We start from the raw sequence: 19,378 nt of genomic DNA on the forward strand, positions 1-19,378 counted from the left end.
CACTTGAAGGAACACCAGGCAGGCAGACAACTGAACATTATGTATGGAAGGCAGTGAGTTGCTTAGAGCAGGAAGGCGAGAGTGAAGTAGCTGGAATTGTATGTGTGTGTGGCGTCTGAACTAGAGCACACAATACATCTCAATTGTTATAGAAGGACTTATGCATAGGTACACCTTTTTATCAGCTTAAAAGCACACAGAAAAGTTAAGCCAAAGGGGAATTCCCATACTCGTCTGTTATGCAATAGATCGACATGTAGCACAAAGACATAACATAGTCCCAAGAGCTCTTAGCCCTTCACATTAAGAAATATTTATTTTAACTGTGCTCTAAGGAACATCATAGAGGACAATACCTAATAGATAAGATTCCTCTGTTTCAGTTCATACGTTTTCATTAACTTTCAAAAGTGGATACATCTACTGCAACTCAATGGCACAGAAGCATATGTTCAGTACCGAGAGCACCAGGTAAGGTGTTGGCACAATCTTAAGATGAAGTTGCCATTTGGCCTTCCAGAGAGGCAGGTTGCAAAGATGAATGCTCAGCAATAATGTTCATTCCTGCTGTAATACAATACTTTAGGAGTACTATCATTTTTGGACACTGCTCCAAATGTCTGAAAAAGGATCTAAGTTGCAACAGGTTATTCTACAAATAATATATGCAGTAACATGTACGAGTATGAAGTGACCTTGAATGTGTGTACAAGTATCATTTCCAACTACGTCGATTATTACAATGATGGCAGAATCACAATCTCCTGTCATGCTGTCTCAACATGATGGGTAAGTGATTTCAGCCCACAGCTTGGTGCTTGTGAGATTTCTGATGGTTGTGTCCTCAAAAGTTTAAATACACAGATGATCAAGTGGCTGCATGGTGGTAGTATTGAATCTTGATCCTTTATTCAGATGAGAAAGAGTAAAGTTTAGAATCATTATCAAAAGACCCACACAGCAGTGTAAAACTGATTAACACAAGTGAAAGTTTCTTTACATATAATTTTTCTGTGTTGTTACTGTGTTAACGTACAGTGCTAGAGACATTTCTCGAGTCCTTAAAATGGGTAACGTAAGTACAGCTTTCTTCAATAGTGATTTTTTTATTAGAGAGAAGAACCATATTTAATATATGGATGGAAGCATGATATAAGGCACATAAGGGAAGATGTTTGGCCGCCTTTCACATGCTCTTGTCTTAATAGGTGCCAAACAACTGTCAATCCCTTGCTATTTTAACTGCTGTTTACTAGAGGACGAAGTGCTTCTCAAACACATTTTAAAGTTATTGCAGCTCTTCTTTTTCTTTGTGGCTAACCAAACTTACTTCCCAGGACCCCGCAATATGATCAGGATTTCCATAATTACAGTGTGTACATGTGAGAGCAGATCATCAGTGCTATCCTTTAGCAGCTCTTTCACTAGATGGAAAAAAACGGGGTTTGCGGCACTTGTAGCATTTCACAACCATGAGATGGCCATTGGCATGCCTTTTTTTTCTTTTTTTTTGGGTGGGGGGGGGGGGGGGGGTGGTTAGAGCGCTCAACTACTAAGGTCATTAGCACCCAGTCACAAATGTAAGTGCACATATAATCTGGTAAAACTCAAGGGGGGAGGGGGGGGGGGGGGGAACCAGAAAGTTCTTACAAAGACACATAAAATAATTAAAAGAGTTAGATGTCTTTGGACAAGTCCGTCAAAGTAATAAAACAAAGAACACGAGCAGCTGCTTGAGCGTCATCAGCTAAAATTTCCTGTAAGGTAGATGGCAGAGACAGGACAACTCGAGATTGATTAAAATGGGGACATGGCAATAAAACATGGCGCACTGTCAACACATGACCACAAGGGCACTGTGGGGCGAGGTCACCAGACAGCAGGTAACGGTGGCTAAACCGGCAATGCCCAATCCGCAACCTGACCAAAATGACCTCCTCTCACCAAGATGTTCGGGACGTGGTTTTCCAAGCTGTTGGGAACAGCTTTATGGCCCGGAGCTTATTTTCTTGATGTGACGACCAAGTATCCCACCATAATGACACAAACCTCTTACAAACAACCCCACTAATGTCAGACGATGGGACACAAAGGGAGGCTGGTACGGGAAACTACAGAGAGAAATGTATGACAAAAGTTTCAGCTGCGTCCAGACTTAAAGCAGAAGAACTGATTGGTTAAGGGTGTTACAAGGTTGAGACAAGGAAGTGTGGTGTCACCATTATTATTTACAGTGGTGATGGATGAAATCTTGGAAGATACAATTAACTCTGAGAATTCATCGCAAGTGGAATGCACAGTAGTATGTTTAGAGGCTGTGGATGGAGGTGGTAAAACAACAGCAATTTGTCCAGACAGTGCACATTCTTTACCACAACCCATGTTTGATTTGCCACTGAACAACATTCCAGATGATTGAAGAAACAGTCTTCACACATAGCTTATAATGTATTACAAGATCTGAAAATTTGATGAAGATCCCAATACTCTCACATTTTTTGATCCTGTGACTGTAATAATATACAAGGTGTCCCAGAAGGAATGGTCAATCAAGATAACAGCAGATAGCGCAACATTTATTTATCAATTATTATTTATAAATATTTTATCAATTTATCAATTATTATTCATCAATTTACAGGGCACCTGCTGGATATCTGGATGTTCTTTTCTGACACACATTGAATCACTTGTCCTATCTGTCTAGAAAAATTAAACCGTTCATTGTAATTGGTGACTTTAACATGGACTTTTTAACACAGAATAGAAAACAGAACAGATCTTCAACACCTGATGTCCTCTTAAAACTTAGAGCCAGTCCAACTAGAGTGGTAGACAGTCCAACTAGAGTAACAGGCAGTTATAGTATTACTTTGGTAACATATTTTTAGGTAAGGATGCATGTAACTGTGAAAAACAATATAAATTGCCTGTCTGATCATGGACAATTCTCCATCTTAAATCAAATGAACATACAAAGAAAATAAATTTCTTTTGTTGAATCACTAATGTTACAAACACACACACCATGGGAAACTTTAAACATCAACTACAGCCTGCAGATTGAACTCCTTTATACGCAATCGCTGGTGTCAAATACAAATTTAATATAATTATCAATGAAATTACATACCTGTCTGAAAAAATATTACCTACAGAGTTAGTGAGGGGAAATTGTTATATCAGGTCGAAGGCCTTGGATTAATCGACATCAAAATCTCTTTTAGAACGAAAAGGGAGTATTGCGTAGCAACCAAGAGATAAAATGATCTGAATACGATTAGGCATTGCAGATTCTTAACAAAATGATATAGGCACCAAAGAACGCGTTCTTTAAGGCAGAAATTAATCACTCAAACAATACAGTAAAACTGTCTGGAATTCTGTAAACAAGGAAACAGCAAAAAGCCCAGTTTGCAATGCAAATAACCAAATAAAAATGAGGGTTGCACTGTTAGTGATCAAAAAACAGATGCTGATATATTCAACAAACAATTTTTAACAGAACAAATAGGATCTCAAGGCTCCATAAATCAAGTGATGAATTCCTTCAAGCCAGTGTACCCAGCACAACACAACAGATCTAAGTAATAACAGTCACTACTCTGGAAATTGAAAAATCATTAATCCCTGAAAAGTAACAACATCCTGAAATTGACAATATGTATAGCGAATTATTAAAATAATACTGCTGCTGCTGCTGCCGCCGCCGCAGCCGCCAAGTAAGTAAAATCCTTTGTCACATTTCTGATGTATCACTTAAGCAAGGAATAGTTCCTGAAAAGCTGAAGTATGCAGCTATGAAACTCTGTATAAAAAGAGAGAGAAGGCAGATATTGCGAACTATCAGCCAGTCTCATTGCTGAAAAGTTTTCCCACAGCACCTCAGTCAGCACAATATCTGCAATGGCAAAAGTCTGTTTGGATTTCAGAAGGGGATTATCAATAGAAGATGCAATATTTGTATTTCCAGCCAATGTCAGAGTCCATCTACAAAGAGATGAAGACGAATATTTTGTGATCTATCAAAAGCATTTATCTGCATCAGTCATCAAATACTTTTACACAAAGCTACATATCTAGGTATAAGTGGTGAAGCAGATAAGTTGCTTGATTGTTATCTTTCAGACAAAAAGCAAAGTTGTACTGAACAGTCAAGAAGGTGTCACAGGATCATCGGAGTGAAGTACCACCACATGTGGAGTGCCTCAGGGATCCTTTCAGGGGCCCCTTTTTTAATGAATGATCTACTTCTGTGTACAAAATATTGGAAATTCACCATTTTTGCTGATGACAGTATGTTACTTATTGATAATCCAAAAGACAAACTTTATGTGTCAGCTAATAATGCTTTTAAGGACCTGAACTTATTGAACATAACAATCCTCCTGTTAATTACAGTAAAACAAACTATATTCACATTGCCTCTAAATATGAAGAAATAGGAGAAAAACTAAATGAACAGCAAATAGCATTGGTGCATAGTTAAAAATATCTGGGTTTACATAATAATAATAGCAAACTAAACTGGTGAAACCACATCCCAGGTGTGTGGAAGAGACTGAGTTCTGCAATTTATGCTTCACACAATGCCTGCTCTTATAGAAACACGGAGACCGTTAAATTGGGTTCTTATGGATTATGTATTTCATAAACTGCAGCCTTCAGTTTTCATCTGTCAAAGCTACCCACTGATCCTCTCCTGTTTTGGCTCTGAGCACTATGGGACTTAACATCTGAGGTGAGGTCATCAGTCCCTCTCCTGTATTCCTTTCCCTTGTTCTAGTAGCTCATTGCATAATGCTTCCTCTGAAACTCTCAACAACTTGTCCAGGTCCCATCTCCATCATTTACTACCTTTCTGCAATATCTTCAGTTTTAATCTACAGTTCATAATCAATAAATTGTGATCAGACTCCACATCTGCCCCTGAAAACTACTTACATTTTAAAACCTGGTTTAAAATCTCTCTTATTATCTTGAGATCTCTTTGATGTGTACAGCCTGCTCTCATGATTCATAAACCAAGTATTAGTGATGACTAAAATTATGTTCTGAGCAGAATTCTACCAGGTGGATTTCTCTTTTGTTCCCATCCCCCAGTCTACATTCACCTATTTTTCCTTCTCTTCCTTTTCCTGCTATCAATTCCAGTCCCCTACCACAAATGTTCATCTCTTACAGTGGTGGGTGTGGCCTCCATATAAATCTTTGCTACGATACTGCAGTTGGTTGGTTGATTTGGGAGGGGGCAAATAGCGAGGTTATCAGTTCCATCGGATTAGGGAAAGATGGGGAAGGAAGTCAGCCGTACCCCTTGAAAGAAACCATCCCAGCATTTGCCTGAAGTGATTTAGAGAAACTACGGAAAACCTAAATCAGGATGGCTGGACACGGGTTGAACCGCCATCCTCCCGAATGAGAGTCCAGTGTGCAGTCACTGCGCCACTTCACTCGGTGGTAATGCAGTCACTACATTGTTCATAGTAGCTTACCCGCATTCCTGTCTCATTATTAGGTTTACTTCACAATTTTTCCATTGTTTTCGTCCACAGTACCTCCACCAAAAACATGGAAAGCAAAGAGCTTGCAGCAGAATGGATTTGTTCCCCAGTATCATAGATGAAGTGTTCATAGCTGTTATGTATGCATTTTAGACATCGTGTTTACTAGACTTCTTTGCTTGCACCAGTCACTCCTGTCATATCCCTGAATGTTGATGACCGTTTTTTTTTTATTATTTATTTATTTATTTTTCATTCTGAAATTAAGTATTATAATTGGTGAAGCTAATAATTTCTGATAAAAACATGCAAATGCCACCTACTTCACTGTTTTAAACGATGTAAATCCACGATTTCTCATATAGAAATAATGCAAATGATACAAAATGAAGTATGTGTGATTATATTTAAGAATAATTACTGAAGAAAATTAACAAATCTGAAGATACTGAAGAAACTTCATGAACGAACAGTTATATAGTGATCTAAAAGCTAGGCTGCAACCACTGCGCTGCATTGTACATGGGCATGACAACAAACAAGCTTTCTATTCTCATGAATTCCCACCTACAAACTAATGACTATTGCTGGGCATGCCACCCAACACGACGTACTTCATTTCAGTGATTGCTTTGCAGCCTGTGTCATTTGGATCCTTCCCATCAACATCAGCCCCTCTGAACTGCACAGGTGGGAACTATCCCTATACTATGTCCCCATAGCCCTCCTGGCCTCAACCTTCGTTAGTCATTGTTCTTGTCTAGCTCCTCCCCTCTCCCCATTTCAGCACTACACAACCCTCATTCCACTAACGCACCCACATCTTTTACTTCTCTCCTTTTCTGCTACCCCCTCTCTCCCCCGCCCTCCATCTAACCTCTCAATTGTACCTACTTGCCCTACTCTCCACCACATCCCTGCACACTCCCAGCAGCACTTTACCATCCCCCACCCCTATCCTGCTATCCCTTCCCGTATAATCCCCAGCCTACTCTTACCCCCAACCAGTTGCCTCTCCCATAATCCACTGCTGATCTCATTCTGGCTCCAGCTGCCAGGGACTGTGGTCCTGTACATGTGAGCTGCACATATGTGCGTGTGCATTTACTTTTAACGCTGGCCTTGTAACCAAAAGATAACTTTCCAACAGTCTTTTTGTTGTGGATGTAACTTCAGTGACTTGGGTGTCAATGATGATTAAATAACAATGAGGACAGTGGCAACATCCATGCCCCGTAAGGATAAAATTTCCGAAACAGTGTGGAAACTAATGCAGGCCCTCTGCACAGGAGTCAGCTGTGCTGGCCACTCAGCTATGGATGTAGACATGTTTGTCACAAGAAGTCTGTAATGAAAAGGGAACTAATTACATATCCTATAAGTAATGAATTTATTGATTGTTGAAAGATTATAGATGTGATTGTGGCTGTGGCCACTTGGCTCAGTATATCTCAGAGTGATGATGAGCTGTTAGGAAATATTCCAGACATAAAAAATTTTTGAAGTGACACAAAACAAAATTTTATCTGCACCTTTAGTTTTTCACCAATTCCTAGAATCCAAACCATGTCCTAACTGAAGTAAGTCATCTGCAGTACTTGTTTTCTGTTTATCAATGCACCACTCTGCACATCAATTTAAGCACTACGTAGCAGTACTATAATAATATAGCTGAAAGGCTCAGATGTGAAGTTTAATATTCTGAAAAATGTGTTTGAGGAAGTAGTCAAGTTCCATTGATAAGCAAAAAGATTCCACTGAGTGTGTGCAGGCTTCCTACCAGTCATCGTCATAGGGAGACTATTTTATGTAGAACAGTATACAGTACTGTGCACCAATAAGTGGTAAAAATAACTCGGTAAAAATCAGTTCCCACTGGGTGTTCTGAGAGCCTAATGACTCAAAATGTCAGAGGAAGGCACTTCTCAACCACTTAGAGCCTTACACAGGCAGCAGTGATAGAAAGGGTAGTGATGGTGCATGTATGACCAAATCAAAGGAGTTCCGCCTCGAGTTGGGAGCTTCTATGTCCTCTGCCACTGGAGACATTCAGGGTGACAACACCCACAAAGGCAATTTGCACTACCCCCTCCTCAGAGAGACATACATGGCCATCCGTTTGAGGAATGTCATGCAGGAAGGGTGACTATCAATGCTGAAATATATCTCAACATTCATCAAATTGTATCGTGCTCTCTGCAATGAGTGTCAAAACGGGTAACTACAAACATCAGGCAGGTCAACAGAAATGTGCATTTGCCTTTGCGGCTACCATACTGCCAAGATTATACAGTTCTTGAGAGAACTGCTTCAGCATCTGCAAACATGCGATTGATTTGCACATGTCTGGACCTTTGAAAGAGCCTCAGGCTGACAGGACTGACAGCCGTTGTGAGCAGGTGGTGGAATTCTACAAACAAGAAAATTTTAACGTTGGGCTTCAATGGAAGGAATGTACTGGAAGATGACATGCTGTATTGAAAAATAGCTACAGGCATGAAGAATTCATACTGGACTGGAACTGCAATTGACAGTTTCTAAAGTATTAAATGATTTAAATGTTTAGTGGAGAACTTAATAAATTTTAAATTTTAATTCTGTAGCTTGTCAATTCCTGGTTTTGGCAGTAACCTAATTTTGAATAAAAATTAACATTTTTGTTAATAGTTGAGTATTTTGTTTCATTCTGAAATTAAATATCATAACTGACAAAAGTAATAACGTCTGACAATATTCATTGTTAAAAGCCGTGTGTGTCTGTGTGTGTGTATAAATTAACATGTCATCTTTAGACTGAGTAGCAAACTACCCTTTTCCTAATAGCTACTACTATTTTCCTAATATTGTTCACAAATAATTACTACATATATGAAGAAATTTAACAAATCACAAGCAAGAAATTCCACAAAAGTAAAACAATATGTTAATCATGTGAAAAAGTTCATATTTCTCTTAGAGAAGCCAATTTCTAACAGCATCTAATGTTAATGTATTTAGACAAAAACATTAAATGATTTTTCACGAGAATTTTGTTATGAAATTATTTAAAAATGAAACTAATTATAAAAACAATTTTTAATATGGAAGGAAATTTATTAATTGCTGAAACTTCATAAACATAACAGCCATACCCACATGGCTCAGCATTTGTATGCCTCTGGTTGAGTATCTCTTACTATGCCTCAGCAGTTACTCCTATATTGCGACAATGAATTTTTGAGCAAATTTAATAACAACTTTTACTTCAACTGAAACAGAATTATTTGCTTTTGTGCACCAAGCTCCTGGAATCTAAGTAACTGAATCAGCTAAGTAAAACATGCATTTTATGATGTTAAAAAAAGCTGTCACTTTGTAAATAAATTAAAGCACAAAATTAGTATTTCCATTTATACAGCTGACAAGTGCTTAAGTTTTAAATTAATACTATAAAAATGTGCTTATGGTAGTAGTGAACACATTTTACAATACATACTTTTGTTCTGAATAACAAAATGAAAATTCTGTAAAATAATTAAGTGTGTATCTTTAGTTCTACCCTAGTAATTGTGCTGCTTACAATAATACCATTTAACTGCCAAATATTACATGCATCCAGAATGTCAAGTATAAACTTTTTACAGTCCAAAACAAAAGGAAAAGTTACTAAATTATGATACTGACACGTCCGAAAACTTTGCATCCAAACAATATAATTGCACTGACACAATGAAGTACAGCTCTTCAGGTTATACAGTAAGAGCTTAAAAAGATAGTTTATCAGAGTATTAGTACCTTGAATCCCATATCACGCATTTTGTTGACAGCAATACTGAGTGGGCTGGTGACTGGGAATTCTGCCTCCTCCACTTCTGTGCGGGCACAGTGCTCTTTATAGGGACCTAACATAACATACTGGTCACCCATCTCCTCCGTTGAGACATATGCTTTTGATCGCAAAACAGTGTAAATGCCACCCACTGAAAAACAAAACAACAGATGTTTGCTCTTTTATCAAACTCCTCAATGCTGAACACAATAGCAATCAATAGTTATGTGAACTACATAGTTTAAAATATATACACTTATCTAAATTATGTGTCTCCAACATTTCAATATGTAATTGAAATACTAGAGGTCTAAAGTTGTAACCAAGAAAATGTCATTTACAAACAATATGTCCTACCATGATTAACTACCAATAAGAGCTGGAATAAAGCAGATCCAACAGCAATATAAAATACTTAGAAGTATTCTGGCAGCTGTCTGTTTAATAAATATTTTGAAGCATTCTTTCCCTATGAGGCAATTCATGTGCAAATTCCTACAAATTACAGCCTGACAATGTATAACATTTCTGATAAGTGTATAGATAAAAATGTACTTATCAAGTGGTGTCAGAACACACACATGAAAGACTGTTGTAATTGGCAAGCTTTCAGAGCCAGTGGCTCCTTCAGGCAGAAAGGTTAAACGGGAGCAAAGAAGAGTGACGGAAAAGGACTGGAGAGGTCTAGGAAAAGGGGTAGATTTCGGGAAACTCTCCCAGAACCACGGATCAGGAGAGACTTACCATATGGGATGAGAAGGAAAAACTGATTGTTGGGGACTGCCTCAACAGTATTATGTGTGTGTTGTGCTGCCACTTTTGTGTTTAGATTTTTTATCCAATTAAATAATTTTGTTAATAATTGATTGTTTTTGTTGTTATTTCTAATAAGTGAACCCATATATAAACACAAAGGTTTCTGCATTTTGACCCTCGTGTTTTGGGCACCAAATTTTAAATTTCTGTGGCTATTTTGGCAATATTATCAACTTTTTTTGTATTACAGATCTTGTTACAATAGTAAATGAAACCAGTAAAATGATATATTTACCCAAGGACAAACAAGATATATCTTTACTAGCATTATGCATTTTTTTCTATTTTCTATTTTCTATTGTAGCTGTAACTATGTATGATGAATGGTTACCACTTTTAGCTTCCACATGTGATTATGTAGCTTGCTTATGTGACAGGTTTCAGACTATTAAATCTACACTGCAACTTTTGGGTTACTTGGGTTACTTGTTCTTGATAAAAACGCCTAACCACGTTTCGTGAAGGACTACTCTTAAAATAGTAGATATATCATGTGCTCAAAGGAAGGGCACACTGTCTCCTCACTGTAACGGTACCGTCCTCATTTTGTCTGAAAGGCGGGAGTCGAGATCACACGGCCCGGCCCCCAGCACCACAAGGAGCCCCACCCACTGCATCACAATTGACAGCACTGGGGTCACAAAGCAGTATCTGACATATACATGCCGCCCCCTGTACGATTGGTTGACGTGGGAGTCATTGGTAAGCACTTCGCTTCGCCCCTCAGGGTGCCGACTGATATTTGTGTGGTCTGAAGTGAAGGTACTCACCTACAGGGGAGGACAGGGGTGGGGGTAACTATGATCCACCAAATGTAAATATTTTAGTAAATTCATTTACAATTTTATATACATATGCTGCCAATGACAAATCTGGCACAGTCTACAGGTAGAACCAACAAAGTTGAGCTGAGTAAGGAAAGGCAGAAATGAAGAGATCCTTCACTACGGCACATCTACATCTACATCTTCATGACTACTCTGTAATTCACATTTAAGTGCTTGGCAGAGGGTTCATCAAACCACTATCATTCGATCTCTCTACCATTCCACTCCCGAACAGCGCGCGGGAAAAATGAACACCTAAACCTTTCTGTTTAAGCTCTGATTTCTGTTATTTTATTTTGATGATCATTCCTACCTATGTAGGTTGGGCTCAAAAAAATATTTTCGCATTCGGAAGAGAAAGTTGGTAACTGAAATTTCGTAAATAGATCTCGTCGCGACGAAAAACTTCTTTGCGTTAATGACTTCCATCCCAACTCGCGTATCATATTTGCCACACTCTCTCCCCTATTAGATGATAATACAAAATGAGCTGCCCTTTTTTGCACCCTTTTGATGTCCTCCATCAATCCCACCTGGTGAGGATCCCACACCGCGCAGCAATATTCTAACAGAGAACGAAAGAGTGTAGTGTAAGCTTTCTCTTTAGTGGACTTGTTGCATCTTCTAAGTGTTCTGCCAATGAAACGCAACCTTTGGCTCGCCTTCCCCACAATATTATCTATGTGGTCTTTCTAACTGAAATTGATCGTAATTTTAACACCCAGGTACTTAGTTGAATTTACAGCCTTGAGAATTTTACTATTTATCGAGTAATCGAATTTGGAACTCTTGTGGATCACCTCACAACTGCCACCTGCCACACCATACAGCAATCTTTTCTAAATCGCTTTGCAACTGATACTGGTCTTCGGACGACCTTACTAGACGGTAAATTACAGCATCATCTGCGAAAAACCTAAGAACTGCTCAGATTGTCACACAGGTCATTTATATAGATCAGGAACAGCAGAAGTCCCAGGACGCTTCCCTGGGTAACACCTGATATCACTTCAGTTTTACTTGATGATTTGCCATCTATTACTACGAACTGCGACCTTCCTGACAGGAAATCACGAATCCAGTCGCACAACTGAGATGATACCCCATAGGCCCACAGCTTACTGCAATTGATCAGAATTGAAGAACCTGTGTGCCAAGTTATAGTTCCCATACAGTACTTTAACACTGCTGCAACAATAGCCAGTATTTTCTATAGCACAGTAAAAACCAATTTTTATGTTGAAATGATAGTTAAATCAAGACCCTAAGCTGTCCACAGGTGTTGATATACATCAACAGGGACAGTTGAAAATGTGTGCCCGACCAGGACTCAAACCTGGGATCTCCTGCTTACATGGCAGATGCTTTATCCATCTGAGCCATGGAGGGCACAGAGGATAGTGCGACTGTTGGGATTTATCCCTTGCACGCTCCCCATGAGACCCACATTCCCACATTCATAGTGCTCCTGCACATTACACTCATTACTCGTGGCATAAGAGTTCGGGCAATGTGTGTGCATCCTGCACAGGAGGAGGAAGTCAATGGCTGGTTAGTCTTAACTATATGAAGATGGTATCTGTTCTTTCGGACAGACCTACAAGGTCCTTCTGCTGGGATGTAGTCACAGAAAGAGAATGTCTGAATTAGTTCAGAGCTCCATAGGCAGTGAATACAAGGTAACTGATACTTTTAAGTCAAGTGCAGTGGCTCAGTTATGTCACTTGTGGTTTAGGCTCTCTGGGAAAAGATTTTGGTAAATAATATAATTTAGTAGTTTTTGGGGATGCCTGGTACAGTTTTGCACTGTAACCTCAACCACACAAAGAGGACACTGAGCACATCTGTGGGATTGCTCCTCTCACAAATATGAATGTTTCTCCACTGTGAGCAATACAATAAGCCTTGGATGAAGGGGGGGGGGGGGGGGGGGAAATAATTATTTTGTGTAAAGAAAACTTATGTTAAAGTGACACATTTCACATCATTACGAAATGTCGTATTCATAATCAATGGAACAAGGATTAATTTAATGTACACAAAGATTCACGAGTCAATAGACTGTGGTGATCACCCACAGGTGTGATTGGCATATCACTCTTCACGTGGCATGGTCTACATCTTAATGTACCCAAAAGGAAGTTACTTCCTCAACTAATTTCCACCAGCATTCAGTGTAATCATAGCGCATTTGCCCACTCCCTGTAATTCCAAATATTTCCCACTAGGTCTTTTTTGCATGATTCCATAGGAAAGAATGGCAGAGTGAGTATGAACTCTGCTGTAACAATAAATGGAGAAGAAAAAACTGGCAGCTTCGAAAGCACAGAGGTTAACAATAATACTTTTAGATTTATCCATTAAGATATTAGAAACATGTTCAACAAAAAGAAAAAACAGGCAAACTTAATTATATTCATAGATTATATAATAATACTAATAACAATAATTAATATAATAATAATTTTGCTTGGTTCAATGGCTGAGGGCAAGTCTTTCTACTGCACGTCGCTTCAGTGACACACATTCTCCTAATCTACTCTAGTTATCCAGACCAGAAAAGGGGGATCTACAGTTTAATGGGGAATCTGAACCACATGTTTCTGGCAATTCTTTATGTTGTTGAGAGGTGACAACTAGGTTAAGACAACAACTAAAATTTGTGGTCCACCCACATCTGTTTCCAGACACACACTTCTCCACTAGATGACCATGTCCAACATACACAGAATGTACATAAAGTCCGGGAACACTGTCAATTATTTATTGCACAAGAACTAAACACTGTAAAGATGTCATAAATATTGCATTTTGAAGAGAAATTCAAAGTTTCTTTTGTTGTTTTGTTTTTTTCCTCCGATATGCGAACCATGAGTGACCTGGCAGACTCCTTATGAATGTCTCTTGTATGCACTTCACGTTCACTTCACTCACACTGGAATGTGCTTCTCTTTGCATGCAGAAGCGAACCATTGTAACAAATTTGTTGTCCCAGTGGTAAATGGCCTTCCTTGTTAGTTGCTTCTTATGGAACTTGGTTCTAAACATCCACTGAACAGCTGTAGCACACTTCTTTTTGTCAAGCTCCAACACACACAAAGCTCACTCCGCACCTGAACTCAGCACGTTTGCGACTAGCGCTGACTATCGCCGAATTACCAAACTACGCTGTGGTGGTATACAAGGGGGGGGGGGGGGGTCTGGGTGTGGGGGGGGGGGGGGGGGGGGAATTCAGTGTTTCTCTTGTGTAATAAATAATTGGAAGTGTTCCTGGACTTTATGTACACCCTGTATATAGATGGTTGATTTACAGGTTTTCATGAGTGTTTGAGAGTGCCAAATATGTGATCTAAATGACTGTCTTTTGATTGCATTGAGATACAAGCTTACATTTTTAACTCCGCCAAGAAACATCGACTTCAGTATGTAACTTAAATTTCAACTTGATATGTCTACCCATTTCTGAGGATAAAATGAGTTAACAGTCAGACAGACAGACAAAGTGATTCTACGTGTAATCCATTTTTATAGATTGAGGTTCAAAACCCTAAGAATAACTACACATAACACTGCAGGATACTGAGAAACAAAGGTATTTCTACAAATGTGTTATACGTAACAGAATCTGGAAGTCACAGAAATTGAACATGTGCAGGTAGATGGAATTAAGTTAGTATCATAGTGGTGTAGGCGTAATAAGAGGAAAGGGGGGGGGGGGCTCAACAAAACATGTAAAATAAAGTCCCTGACAATATAACTCGGTGGATATTGCACTGAACATCTGTTTGAATGCTGAATTTCAGTAACAAACTTGGAAACATGCGACGTAGCATGTGTGAATACAGACTTTCCTGGTATATACTAGTGATCAAAAGCTAATTGATTTCAAGGCACGTGACAGTATTCAGATACTGTGATGCCACAAATAGCAGTTCTGATAGTTCATGGCCCCACCACCACAGAAATATTCTTAATTCCACTAACCAGTTAGAGCAGATATTTAGTGTAAATAACTTATGAGGGGCGTTTGAAAAGTCCATGCAAAGTCCAAGAGCTGGCACCTCCAGTGCGTATCAAGGTCATGTTTGGTTAGTAGCATCTTTGGAAAGAAGTTTCAGCCATATTGGTCTATTTTTTTGTGTTTGGCATTCATGTGAATCAAGGAAGTTGAGTGATTGTCAAAAAATGGACAAAAACAATTTCGTGTGGTTATTAAATATTACTTTATGAAAGGCAAAATGCCTCAGGAGACTAAAGAGAAGAATGCTAACATTACGATGACTCTGCACCTTCAATTAGAACAGTTTGAAAGTAGAAATCATTGATAAAATCCATGATATGGTGATGGATGACAGAAGAGTTAATGGACATGAGATTGCTAGTGCTGTGGGCATCTTGAATGAATTGGTACATAGCATTTTGCATAAACATTTCAACGTGAGAAAGCTATCTGCAAGATGGGTTCCTAGATTACTCACGCCTGGCCAAAAACGGAATTGTTGCAAGGATTGTTTGCAGCTGTTCAGGATGAATCCACAGGACTAAGTGTCATTTTGTCACTGAGGATGAAACATGGATACATTACTATACTCCTGAGACCAAAGGACAATCTAAACAATGAGGTACCAAAGGAGAATCTGCACCAAAAAGGACAAAGACCATTCCGTCGGCTGAAAAGGTTATGGCAGTCTTTTGGGATTCAGAAGGGATAACCTTCATCGACTACCTGGAATAGGGTAAAACTATTACAAGTGCATATTATTCATCATTACTGGACTGTTTGAAAACCGAGCTGCAAGAAAAACACCGGCAACTGGATCGTAAAAATGTTATTTTCCATCACGACAATGCACCAGCACACACCTCAGCAGTTGTGGTCACAACATTAATTGAAACAGGATTCCAACTCATTTCACATCCCCCATATTCTCCAGACTTTGCTCCCTCAGACAACTATTTGTTCCCAAATTTGAAGAAATGTCTGGCAGGACAAAGATTTTATTCAAACAAGGAGGTGATTGCAGCAACTAATAGCTATTTTGCAGACTTGGACAATTCCTATTATTCAGAAGGGATCAACAAATTAGAACAGCATTGGACGAAGTGTATAAGTCTAAAAGGAGACTATGTCAAAAAATACAAAAGATTTACCCCAAACACATAAGTAGCTTTTATTTTTGTACGGACTTTTCAAACGCCCCTCGTAAGTGAACGCGTGTGAAGATTTCAATATAGATGTCATCTCAGATAGCTCTGATCGAGAGCACCTGGAGTTAATGATGTCCATCTTTTGGTTCACCCCAACACTAACCTTCACAACAAAAATGGAAAAGCATAGCACAACAGTGATTGATAATTTCTTCCCAGATCCACATGTCTTTAATGAAAAAGATGTCAGCTCCATAATAAGCAGTTTATCTGGTCATGAAGGTCAAATTAGTTGGCTGGTTGGTTGGTTTGTTTGTTTGTTTCAAAGAGGGGGAGGTGGGTTGTGTTATTTGGGGGAGGGGACAAGACAATGAGGTCATCAGTCTCATGGGATCAGGGAAGGAAGTCGGCCGTGTCCTTTCAAAGGAACCTTCCCAGCATTTGCCTGGAGTGATTTATGGAAATCATGGAAAACCTAAATCAGGATGGCCGGATGCGGGTTGAACCATCATCCTCCCAAATGAGAGTCCAGTGTGCTAACCACTGCCCCATCTAGCTCGAAGAGGGGGTGAGACTAAACTGCTATGTCATCGGTCCGTCATGCCAATTAAAATAATTCAATGAGGGTGGGAGTACAATAACTGAGACATACAAAACACAGCTGGAAGAAAGGAGAAAACCACAAGAATGACATAAGGGCAACAAACACTAAAAATTGACAAATTCAGACAAGAAAACCAGAGAGAGACCCAATAAACATGTAGAAAAGATCAAAACGAGAGCAGATTACCATGGCTGGCTGACCATGAGAATAAAAAGGAAAAACCAGCCACTCTGCAACACATTAAAACCTTCACACTAAATGCACTAGGGTGGAAGACACAAAAGGACGAAAGACATGCGCTAAAACTTAAATCAAATGATAAAACCCACCCTCAGAAATGAAACATAAAACTAAAGCTGCTGTTGAGGCATTGTCACCCAACACTAAAGGTAGGGTGCTGGGAAAGTTAAAAGTCCGCCGAAGATAGGCTAAAAGTGGGCAGTCCAACAAGAGGTGGACAACCATCATTTGTGAGCCACAGCGACACCGAAGTGGGTCCTCACGATGGAGGAGGTAACCATGCATTAGCCACATATGGCCAATGCAAACCTAGCGGAGGGCAACTGATTCCCTGAGAGAGGACCACATGGAAGACTTCCACACATTTGTAGTCTCTGAAACAACATGCAGTTCATTGTGCGTACTGTTATGCCATTCTGTCTCCCAAGGCCGAAAATCCATGTGGCATAAGACAGGACGCAGGTCAGTTTCGGAGATTCCAATCTCCAAAAGTGGTTTCTGTGTAGCCTGTTTGGCCAGCCTGACGGCCAGTTTGTTGCCTGGGATTCCGACGCATCCTGGGGTCCACACAAACACCACCGAATGATGGGACCATTCCAGGACACAGATGGACTCCTGAATGGACACTATCAAAGGATGGCGAGGGTAGCACTGGTCGATAGCTTGTAGGTTGCTCAAGGAGTCAGTACACAGAAGAAATGACTCACCATGGCATAAGTGGATGTGCTGAAGACCATGAGATATGGCTGCCAGCACTGAAGTGAAAACACTGCAGCCATCTGGCAAGGAGTGCTGTTCAATATGTCCTCCATGAAAATCCACAAAACCTTCGTGACCATCAGCCATCAACTTGTCAGTGTAAAACACTCCATCACCCAGGTACATGTCGAGAATCGAGAGAAAGTCATGGTGGAGAGCAGCAGTGTTAACGGAGTCCTTAGGGCCATGCGAAAGATCCAGAAGAATCTGCAGCCTATGCATACACCATGGAGATATACATGAATGGACCTCGAGGAGGGGGTGGTGATTCCAGCTCAGACAGAAGGGACTGAATGCGAACCACAATCGGAAGCCCTGACCCATGCAACCAATACAGGAAATGAACTGCCATGTTTGGGAAAAGGAGACTGTAATTCGGATGTACAGGAGAACTACTAACTTGTGCAACATAACTGGCCAGCAATTGTGCACACCTAATGTTCAATGGAGGGCCGCTGGTCACCGGACTTGTTCTAAAAGCTCCCGTCACTACATAAATGCCACAGTGGTGCACTGGGTCAAGTAAACCCAACACTAAGGGCACCGCTGAACCATAAACCAGACTCCCATTGTCAAGGCAGGATTGAACAACAGCTCTGTAGACCTGCAGCAGTGTAGAGCAATCTGCACGCCAGTTGGCGTTGCTCAGGCAGCAGAGGGCACCGAGATGCTGCCAGCACTTCCGCTTAAGCTGATGAAGGTGAGGTAGCATAGAAAACCAGTCCTAAGAATCAATTTGTCTCCACTACAGTGAGTGGATCATCATTAAGGTAAAGTTCTGGTTCTGGATGAACGGTGCTATGTTCACAGAAATACGTGACACACGACTTCACAGCTGAAAACTAGAAGCCGTGGGCTAGAGCCCATAACTGCACCTTGTGAATGGCTCCCTGCAGTTGCCACTCAGCAACACCAGTACTGGTAGAGCAGTACGAAATGCAGAAGTCATCCGCATTCAGAGAAGGTGAGGCCGAAGGCCCTACAGCTGCTGCTAGACCGTTAATAGCCACTAAAAATATAGACACACTCAATATGGAGCCCTGTGGAACATCATTCTCCTGAATAAGGGGGGAAGTATGGGAGGCACCAACTTAGACACGGGAAGTATGGAGTGACATAGTGCTGGATAAAAATCAGGATTGGGCCATGGAGACCCAACTCATACAATGCGGCAATGATATGATGTCACCAGGTGGTGTCACATGCCTTACGTAAGTCAAAAAAGATGGCAACGAGATGTTGGCATCTGGAAAAAGCTGTTCAGATGGCAAACTCATGGGACACAAGATTATCAGTGGTAGAGCGACCCTGGCAGAATCTACCCTGACATGTAGCCAGTAGGACACACGAATCCAGGACCCAACACAACTGCCGACACATCATACATTCCAGCACCGTACAAAGAAAGTAGGTGAGGCTGATGGGCTGGTAGCTAACCACATCAAGCGGGTTATGACTGGGTTTGAGCACCAGAATGATGGTGCTCTCCCGCCATTGTGATGGAAAGACACCATCGCACCAGATCCAGCTGAAGATGAGATGTCACTTGTAGTCAGATGAGAGATGTTTAATCGTGTGACTGTGGATCCAATCTGGCCCAGGATCTGTGACAGGGCAATGTGCAAGGGTGCTGAGGAGCTCCCACTCTGTAAATGGGGTGTTATAGGGTTCA

General features: G+C 40.3%; 1 protein-coding gene across 1 annotated transcript in view; it reads right to left on the reverse strand.

Moving 5' to 3' along the window:
- LOC126284121 (glycogen [starch] synthase) overlaps window positions 1-19,378 on the reverse strand; it is a 112,220-nt gene that overhangs the window by 87,767 nt on the left and 5,075 nt on the right. Inside the window, exon 3 of the mRNA XM_049982811.1 lies at window positions 9,279-9,463. Coding sequence (XP_049838768.1) covers window positions 9,279-9,463 — 185 coding nt within the window. The remainder of the gene's footprint in view (window positions 1-9,278; window positions 9,464-19,378) is intronic.

This window comes from Schistocerca gregaria, chromosome 8 (genome assembly GCF_023897955.1).
Source record: "Schistocerca gregaria isolate iqSchGreg1 chromosome 8, iqSchGreg1.2, whole genome shotgun sequence".
NCBI lineage: Eukaryota > Metazoa > Arthropoda > Insecta > Orthoptera > Acrididae > Schistocerca > Schistocerca gregaria.